Below are 10,121 nucleotides of genomic sequence, written 5' to 3'. Positions count from 1 at the left end.
AATTTCAGATAATTTCTGAATTTGTCTGGGCAGTAGAATAAAAGTCTTATAATATTGTTGTGAATGTTCTGTGGTAATTTGATAAAATTTTGATTTGGTGAATTTTGTGTAAATTCTGTATACTGCCGTTATGCCGCCGGATTTTCGTACAATTTCTGAATTTGTCCGGATTTGTTCTGAATTGAATTAGTTATTCGTATGCTATTGGGAGCCATAAGGGGAAGGTGCTGTAAGCACAAGGGAGCTATAAGGGGAAGTTCTGAGAAGTTCTGTGAAATTCTGAAATTCTGTATATCTGTTCTGTTCTGGTGCTATGAGCATAATTGGGAGCTATAAGGGGAAGTTCTGGTGCTGTATGCACAAGGGAGATATAAGGGGAAGTTCTGGTGTTGTATGCACAAGGGAGATATAAGGGGAAGTTCTGGTGTTGTATGCACAAGGGAGATATAAGAGGAAGTTTTGAAATCTGGAAAGAAGATCTGTTCTGAAATATTTGTCTGATTTGATTTGATTCTGATACGATTCTGTTCTGATTTGATCTGATCTGTTCTATTCTGATTTAATCTGATTTCTAATTTTTGTACGTTCTGTCAGCTCTGATGTGATGTATTTATGTTCTGTTCTGATTTGATATGATCTGTATGATTTATGTTCTGATTTGCTCGGTACGATTCTATTGATCTGATTTCTGTTCGGATTTTTTCTGATGTGTTTGTTGTGGATTCTGAGGATTTTGATTGGAGGTTTGATGTCTTGCTGAGCTGTGTAGCTCATCCTTATTTTCTGCGTGATTTTTAGGTTCTGGGAAAGGGAACGAAGTCTTGGAGTAGGAGTTTAGAGTCCGATCTGTTATAGGTATTTTGTACTTTTGATTTTTGTACAGTCATGGCTTTTCTGTTCTGGTTTTCTTTCTGTCTGAAAGCCATGAGCTGTATTTGTATATGATTCTTTTGAGGAAAAAAAGATAGATGATCTGTTCCGCTGCATTTGATGTTCATAGTAGCTCTGTGCGTCTGTTTCTGTCTGTATGTTTGGAAGAAAGTTCTGAAACAAATTCCAAAGCCAGATCCTGGAATCAGTTCAGTCAGTCTGAAGTTCCAGCATCACAACCCGATGCAAGCGGGATCCGTCCCGATCAGGTTGGGTCGTGACAACCATCACATATAAGATCCATGCACACCGTTGACATCAATGTCGATTCTTGTGAGCTTCATCACCATTATCATCAACAACTTCGACATTCGTCATCACCAATAATGTTAAAGACACCATCAACGCCAACTCTAACTTTTAATATTAATAATAAGATTTATAATTAACTTCTTTGTCGCTAATCTTAACAAAGAAGTTTGTAATGGTTATATCTTAGTTATATTATATACATATATTAAGGAGGAGCAATAACTATATTTATTCAAGTATAGCATTAATTTTTATATCATTTTGAGCTAAGTGTGATGCCAAAACTAGAATTTTTATGTAAGATCGTTTTGCACATTTATGAGCATATTGTCTATATAAATTTGTTATTATAAAAAAATGATTATTAAACCCACGCATCTTAGGTTCCGTGAATTTATTTTTATAATTTTGATTTGTCAATTATGCATATTATGAGTGATCCAACTACACTTGAGCCAATCGTCCCATTAGAGATGCTCATCCAAGGAGGCACATCTTAGTGAGCTATGGAGGAAAAAATAAAGCATAGATGACCTCAAAATCATTGAGCACTGGAAGATATTCCAGTGGAGGCGGTGTTGTGGCCACTGAATCTAGAAGAGAAGAGGTGGATGTTGTGTTTTAGAGCCTTCTAGTTTATAGTTTCCTCCATGATTGTTTATTTTCTTTAAATAGAGGGTGATGTTGGTAGTGTCACTTTTAGAGATGGACAAACAAAACAACAGGAAAGATAAAGGTTAGTGGTTGGGAAGATTGACCCACAAGATAGAGGTCCTGATAAACTCTTTTATATCTTACAATCTTTGACGATGTCAACTCTTGTCTCAATAGGAAGGAATAGACCCACCCATTCTCGATATCTTCCACGAGTTCATTGTCTACCATGATTTCCTTACCTCTGTAAGGACAAGTCCATGCATCTTCAATGACTTCCACAACCTTTCCGCACTACCTCATCAATTTGTCTCCTTAAAGACATCATTCCTTGACCTCAAAGAAGATGCCCCTTCTCCAAATTTGGTGAAAAAGCATCATTTATAAAGTTTATCATTTACTAACAAAAGCTATTTTAACATGAGCTAATTTAGTTGGTCTCTTTTTTAGATTCTCAATGAAAACATTTATATCCCACACTCTTTATATATAATTAGCAATTTAAAGCTTAAATAATTGTGGAGAAGAAATTTATCAATCAAAATTCAACTCTACTTCTATTACATAACAAAAACTCAACTACTCATAATCAAAATGTAAGAGATTTTTTCTACTTCCTAAACTTGTAAACCTAAATTTAAAAAAAAAAAATCAATCAAAATTATTATATATTGTGCGAGTCAAGAGATAGAGAAGTTCATCCATATCTCTATCTTAGTGGGGCAGGCTTACTACCCCTTTTGTCTCTTTCCTCTTGATCTGTTCACCCCTCTTTATAAACGGTAACACCCACGTCTCCCTCTATTCAAGGAACAAGAAACTTATCATGGCAGCGATAAGAAACCAGAAGGTTCTGAAGCACACCATCCACCTCTTCTCCTCGAGATCAGGAAAGGAAGGGATCGCCGGTGGCTGCAGCACCGCATCCGCCGGACCATCCTCCGACGAGCTCGACGAGTCCGACGTCATCTGGGCCTCATCATTCTCCCCTCCACAATCCGCCGGGCCGTGGCCCACCAGGAAGAAAACCGTGTCTGTTGATCCGGCCGGCCCAAACGCCATCGGATCACTCCCGGTGAACATACCCACCTGGTCGAAAATACAAAGTCGAGTGTTTGAGGAAGAGGACGACGTGGAAGCCGTGCTGCCGCCACACGAGGTGTTGTGGCGGCGGCGTGCGGAGTCTCTCTCTGTTGTGGAAGGGATCGGCCGGACGCTGAAGGGAAGGGATCTGAGCCGGGTCCGCAACGCCGTCTGGGCTCAGACCGGATTCCAAGACTGACTCGGACCGTGGGCCGGGTTCTGTAAGGACGTGTACGCTGTGCTTCCTGTACGTTGTAATTTTAAACTGATCTTAAATTAAAGATAACATGAATAGCTGTAAAAATATATATAAAGAGAGTAATGTGAAGCACATAATATGAAATATTAAAAATTAATTATCTATTTGGGATAGTTTTTTAACTGATTTGTTTTTCATATGGATAATTTATTTATTTTTTTGCTATTATTTTCTTCCTATTTAAAAAAAAAATGATAAAAAGTATTTTTTACGATCAGAACAAGAAATTTATGAGGGATTTACATATATACCACTGCATAATATTAAAATTTTAAATGTTGATATGTAAATAGAATAGTAAGTATGTATGTAAATCCTCTTAAATTTACTTTCAACACGATAATTTTACAATCGAGTTTATAACAAGCTGCAATAAAGCGTATTAATAAAATTAAACTCAAATAATTAGAAAAATATTAAAAATGATTACAAACTTCAAAAAAAAAATGATCAAATCAAAATTGAGCTTTAGATGTAGATGATCAGTTACACCAACTCTAGGATTTTCAGTCAAACCGGTTCAACTGATTAATGGACTTGGTGAAGAATTTCATGTTCTACAAGAAAGAACATGATCTGAAAGAGAAATGTTTGAGAGCTTTTCTTACACAATCATCTGAAAGAGATTAATGACTAAGGAGATGCTTATGAAATATCTTACAACAATTTTTTGTAGATTTTGCAAGAAGCTTAAGGAAACGCAGCTCATCTTGGCATGTGATATTGTGATGTATGTCTGAATTTGTCTTAATAGCTCAAATATCTTAAAAAAACAAAATCTTGAGCAAAGAAAGAAGAGAAAGAAGATAAGGCAAACTACATTAAGAATAGGATTGGTCCATTCTCTCTCTCTCTCTCTCTCCGCATTTTTTATTTTAAATTTTCTCTCTCTCTCTCTCTCCGCATTTTTTATTTTAAATTTTCTTCTAAACCTCATAGTCATGCATGCGACACTTATCCCTCTTCTTTTAATATTTGTTTTCTACATATCTACTCATCCTTTTGTTTGATCACCTTTAGCTTCAATCTCTCTCTCTCTCTCTCTCTCTCTCTTCTACTTCAGTGCTCGCCAGTATTGATTCAAATTTTAATAATAACGGTATAAAAATAGAACTAATGATTTTTTTTAATTAAGAGTTAAACTCAAAATATAAATCATAGCATATAGATATTAATTCTCGAATTTCTATATAAAAGAGAAAAAGCAATAAAAGGAGAATCTTGTTTCAAAAAAGAAATTATCTCACTCATTGGAGACGTGAGTGTTTGTAGTCCAAATATGTCTTATATTTTTATTGGGACAGTTTTATACTGCTATCTAAAGCAATTTTTTAGTACAAAAAATTTTATACTTAGAAAAATTTTTAATAAGCTGTAAGAAAATTGTTCCAAATAAAACTTTAATTACAATTATAACTGTTGCTAATCTTTAGAGCTTGGTAGAGGTTAAAATTGTTGTAGAAATATACTTACTGGAGAGCTTTCAATGCAATATCTAATAATACAAACAATTCAAAAGAATTATAGATATTCATTAAGATATTTCATGATTATGAACTTTGTACAATAATTAAATTTATAAGATCATATACTAATCAATCTACATAAAGTTATAAGTTCTTACAAAATGAACTAAATTTTCTTATTTAAGTAATTAAGTTTTATAAGATTGAGGGTCTGTTTGGGATAACTTTCTCACTATTTTGTTTTTCATATGAAAACAATTATTCTATTTGGCTAATATTTTCTGATTGCTTTTAAAAAAATTTGTATTAAGAAGCTATTTTTTACAATAGCTATAAAAAACATTATTTTCCTCACAACAACTTTATAATCACCTTTATAAAAAATTACAATCATCCAAATAGCCACTCAATCATCTATTGAGCCACCAACAATTAGGGGTGAAAATATTTGACACGACCCGAAAACCTGATTCAAATCCAACCCAAAAATTTAAGGTTAGGTTCAACCCGTTTGTCAAATAGGATGAGTTCGGATTTAAGAAATCGTCCTGTTTCAAAAATCATGTAGGGTTCGGATTGACCCGTAAACCAAAGAATAATCAAGAGCCGGCCGTAGTCCCACTGACCACTATAAATGAAATTCGAGATTTCAAATCCCAATGATCCAATTTTCTGCCCACACTCGCAAGTCAAGCTAATGTCGCCATCTGCATCTCCCTCCGTCATCCGCACTCCATCCCGTCGTCTCACAACCCCGTTGTCTCACGGTCCTGTTGTTCTGCACTCCCACGACCCCGCCATCATGCGGATAAATCACGGTGTTAAACAATCTCTATTCTTCTCGATACCTACCACTGTAACACTCTTCAAGCCCAGGTAGGCATTGTCGGCGTCCTGAAGAACTTACTCACTGTTCCGGAGCTCCGACGTTTAATTCGACTTTCTTTGATCATAAGTAAAGACGGGTTGGCCGGTCAAGTTCGGGTCTGAGAAAGTGACCATTTTAAAAATGTGTCGGGTTCGGGTCGGGTCAACTTGTGTAGGGTCCATTCTGGGTTTGACCCGAACCTGACCTGTGACCCGATTTTAACATACCTACCAATAATAATGTTGATACCGCTATCTAGACTATTTGAAATCTAAAGGAAATATTGGGTAGGACCTACTCTGAATCTTGGACATCATACCCTAGCATGATGTTCAAACCCATTAAAGCCATAAATGCTCTCCCATTCGTCTCTCCCAGTTTATAAATATTGATAGCCCTACCAACAATAATGTTCAAACCTATTTGTCTCTAGAGAGAGAGAGCTTTTCATTTTCTTTTCTCTTCATATTTATTATTATTCCCATATATAATTTTTATGTAATTGAATTCGATGATCACTTGAAATATCTCTTCATGGACGTTAAAATTTATAAATTTAAAATAAGAGTGCAAAACATTCATGCAATATATTATTTTGTAAATAATGAATTTCAAAAAATTTATCCTAACATAAAAAGACTAAAGAAAGGGAAATACCAAATGCAATGTCAATTAATATAATAAATTGAAAAATAATTAAACAAATCTCACCGTCTCTGTTAAATTTAATTTTGAAACCAGTTTTTAAGCCTTCCTCTGATGTTATATTGACGTCTTATGTTATCACATTACAACTTTGCAAGCAACATATGATTAGCAAAATCCTTAGAAATTATAAGACAAAAAAAATTTTGCCTTAGCCTAACAGATAAGCGACCAACATTTTTTTTTAAAAAAAATTTCATTACCCCTTTAGCTAGAAGTTTTGTTGAAGATTGAAAGCAAGCAAAGAGAGGTAGAGGTAATTCCATTTGCAAGCAAGCAGAGAGAGAGAGAGAGAGAGAGAGAGAGGAGTCGGACGTTCAGTCTGCGCATGCGGAAGAGGCGAGATGGAAGAGGATGAACCGAAAGGAGATGTACAGACGTCTACGCACGTGAAGAGGCGAGCCAAGAGGAGTCGTACATCCGTCAACACACGAGGATGAGGTGAGCCCGCCTACATCTGTGGTCGAGGTCTTGAGGGAGGAGTAGAGACGTGAGTTGATGTAACACCCCCCAATAGGCTAGTGCCCCCACATTAGATCCGCCACTGCACAATACCCCTTATTAGTACTATAGAGTGCCACACAAATAAACATAATATTTTTCATCATAAACATATATGATACTTTTCATCAGTTGCATATATTTATATAAAACGTCGAACAACATTACATTTACTACATAAACAGAAGAATCTAATAAATCCAATACATCAAATAAGTAGTTACATAGCCACTAATACAGTCCCAAAATATTACACTTCTAAATTGTCCACACACCTCTGTTATAGACTTACAAACCTAATTAAATACTAGTATCTAAGAAGAAATAACTTGCACTTATTCTACATCCACATTTTATTTTTTATAACAACATTCGGTATGAAAAGAACTGGTAAGTTATTAGGCTCAATAAGTTATACAAATTTAAAAAGCAGTTAATTTGCATGATTATAAAATTCACAACATTAAAATCATAAATTAAACAAACTAGACATTATTTATAAGCTTTACATTTACTTTCTTTGAAGTCTATATTGAATATCAATATTAGTGTTTTAAAGATTTGGCTAACTTTCATAAACATGTTGAATAGAGTTCAAGCAAATTTGTCATTATCGCCATTGATTAGCATAGAGGACCATTTTGTCTCTTTAAGAGTTCATTTTGCCCCACCTGCTATGCATGCATCATATCTTTGCGGTCCATTTTGCCCCATGTTGTGTCATACATGGGGATCCTTTTGCCCCACATATAATTATAAGTTATACAATATTTTATAATCAAACTTTACTTTAAATTGATATTCATTACACTTCATATATATATTCATAATTCATACATGTTTATTATTATTGTATACATTCCATAATTTTTTTATAATTATATATCTATTGAATAAGGAAAAATCATTCAATATTTAAAGAACTAACCTTCTTTTCAAAATCTTTCCAACTAAGAAAAGATTTAAACAATCATGCTTGTTCATATTTCAAACTTCAATTATCGTATGAATATGCAGATTTCTTATACATGATAATTAAATGCATTCTCATGTTTACTTTTGGAATCTTCATAATGTATTTATCACTTCAAATAAATCAAATGATATCTTATATATCTAGAATTAATATTTCTTACATTTGTAGATTAGAATTTACACAACTTACTTTTAACATAACTTAGCAATGTCTCAATCAAACATATTTTATCGTATTTCCACTTGCAAGTCTTCCTATGGATATTTAGTTGCTTAAAAATGCATACAAATATGTATGTTCATATTCCATAATTTAACACAATTAAACTTGTAAATGAATCAACTGATATTGTATGCATCAAGAAATTCTAATATTTACTTTTATAATTTATAATTGCCAAATTTCCCCTTTTGAAGAATTGATTCTTCCAATTTTACACCATGCAAATTTTTTCCTTTGATAAGCTATCCCAAAATCTTCTTTGTGCATATATCTTATGAATCCTAAAATTACAATTGGTATACATTTCTTTAGAACTTCTACTATTACTTAAAATTTTATAAGACAACTATGAATATAAAAATGCTTACCTCTTTCTTTTTCCTTCCCTAAATTTCTCTTTTTATTCTTCTTTTACTGAAATCAGAATTTCTCCTTTACCCTTATTTTTCTTTGGGGCTGTTTGATTGCCTGCAAAGTAAACGCAATGTAAAGTAAATGCAGTGTAAAATAAATGTAGTGCATTCCAAATACATTGAAGTTGTTTGGTTGTCTGCAAAGTAAACGCGGGAGAAATGTTTCCCTTGTTTGGTTAGATATATCTAGAGTATAGTAAAAGCATAATAGGTAACAACCTTAAAATTTTGAAATTTAATAAAATTCAAGGAAAGAAGGAGAACTCTGAGTTCGAGATCATTAATCTTTGGAGGGAGCATCCAATAGGCACTCCGGCCAGACTCCGGCACTAAACAAACGAAATTATGATTAATGAATGAAAAACAAAGTGAAAGAAAGTTGTTTCATCCTCCATCCAAATTCAAAATCCCATCGATCCAAGCAAAGAAGAAAAGCATGAAAGGCTCCGCAGCAGAGTTAGAGATGCTTAAGCTTAGATCAACAGCAACAAAGCTCCTTCTAAAAGGGGACTGGAACGAATACATCAATCTCTACTCCCGCTTCATCTCCCGCTGCCATTTCCCCCAAACTTCACCAAACGACGACGACGAAGACTCCACTAATCTCCGGCGAACTCTCTGCTCCGCTCTCTCCAACCGCGCCGAAGCCTACTCCAAGCTACGAGACCTCAGCGCCGCGCTAATTGACTGCGACCACGCGCTTAAGCTTAATCCTTTCCATCTTAAGTCCCTCGTTTGCAAGGGGAAGGTCCTCCTTGACCTCCATTGTTACTCACAAGCCTTTGAATGCTTCCATCGTGCCAAGGCCCTTGCTTCAACAGACAGTGCCATCTCCCAGCTCTTAAAACGGTCGCAGAAGCTCGATTCCCAGTCTAAGACGGGCTTTATCGATCTCTCTGATTGGGTTCTTAACGAATTCAACGGCACATGTCCCGAGCTCGCCGAGTTCATCGGCAATGTCGAGATACGCCGGTCGTTATAACGAAAACTGTCGTATTGGGAAGAGGCATTATGCCAAAAGTCGCTGGTGAGCCCAAGTTGGCTGATGAATTACCTGCTCATGCTCTGGCTGCCCGGCGCCGCCAGACGCGACAGCTGAGGCAGAGATTCCAGAGCGGGATTTTCCGGAAGAGTCGTCTTCGAGGCCGAGGAGGCAGTTGACGAAGGAGGAGTCTGCGGAAGATCGCGAGAGGATTTCTAACCCACTCAATTTGAGCGGGTTTCGAAGTCACGCGAAATGAACTATGCAATACACCGTGGAACCTTCGGAGGAATTTCTAATTCTCCGCTCAAAACCAACCAAACAGTATAATTTGTAAAATGCGTGTAATTAAAATACTTTACACTTCTAATTCATCATACCAAACAGCTCCTTACTGAATTCAGAAATTTCCCTTTTCAACAAAATTCCTCTCTAGCCGGCAATTTCACTATGCCACTCCTTGCTACAGTATGTGAAAACACCGCCGAAATTGCTATAGTAATTTCTGCATGTTGAACATCAATAATAGGGTGTCAATTTTTGACAAGATCCGGAAAAATTCATGTTAGGGTCAACCCGGACCCGAAACGGGTCGGGTTCAGATTGACCCAACAATCCGAAAATGATCTGAAATTGACACGAAAATAACTTTTTGACACAAAAACCCGAGATTGACCCAAAAATCGAAGATTGACCGATTTTTGACTTGAAAACTAGTATTTTTAGGCCAACTTCGGGTCATTCGTGTCGGGTCAGGTTCAGATCCGAAAACCTGACCCGTTTTTTAAAACGGGTCAAGTTCAAGTTGAC

General features: G+C 35.6%; 1 protein-coding gene across 1 annotated transcript; it reads left to right on the top strand.

The window, feature by feature from the left end:
- The first annotated feature begins 2,644 nt into the window (after positions 1-2,644).
- Positions 2,645-3,294, top strand: LOC110109960. Its single transcript, XM_020841200.2, has one exon. It carries the CDS (start codon positions 2,663-2,665, stop codon positions 3,116-3,118), a length of 456 nt encoding a protein of 151 aa, XP_020696859.1. The 5' UTR covers positions 2,645-2,662; the 3' UTR covers positions 3,119-3,294.
- The last annotated feature ends 6,827 nt before the right edge of the window (positions 3,295-10,121 follow it).

The sequence above is a fragment of the Dendrobium catenatum genome, unplaced genomic scaffold, assembly GCF_001605985.2.
Source record: "Dendrobium catenatum unplaced genomic scaffold, ASM160598v2 original_scaffold_208658, whole genome shotgun sequence".
Taxonomy (NCBI): Eukaryota; Viridiplantae; Streptophyta; class Magnoliopsida; order Asparagales; family Orchidaceae; genus Dendrobium; species Dendrobium catenatum.
Note: the sequence above shows the minus strand (reverse complement) of the source record. Positions and strands in the feature narration are given on the sequence as shown.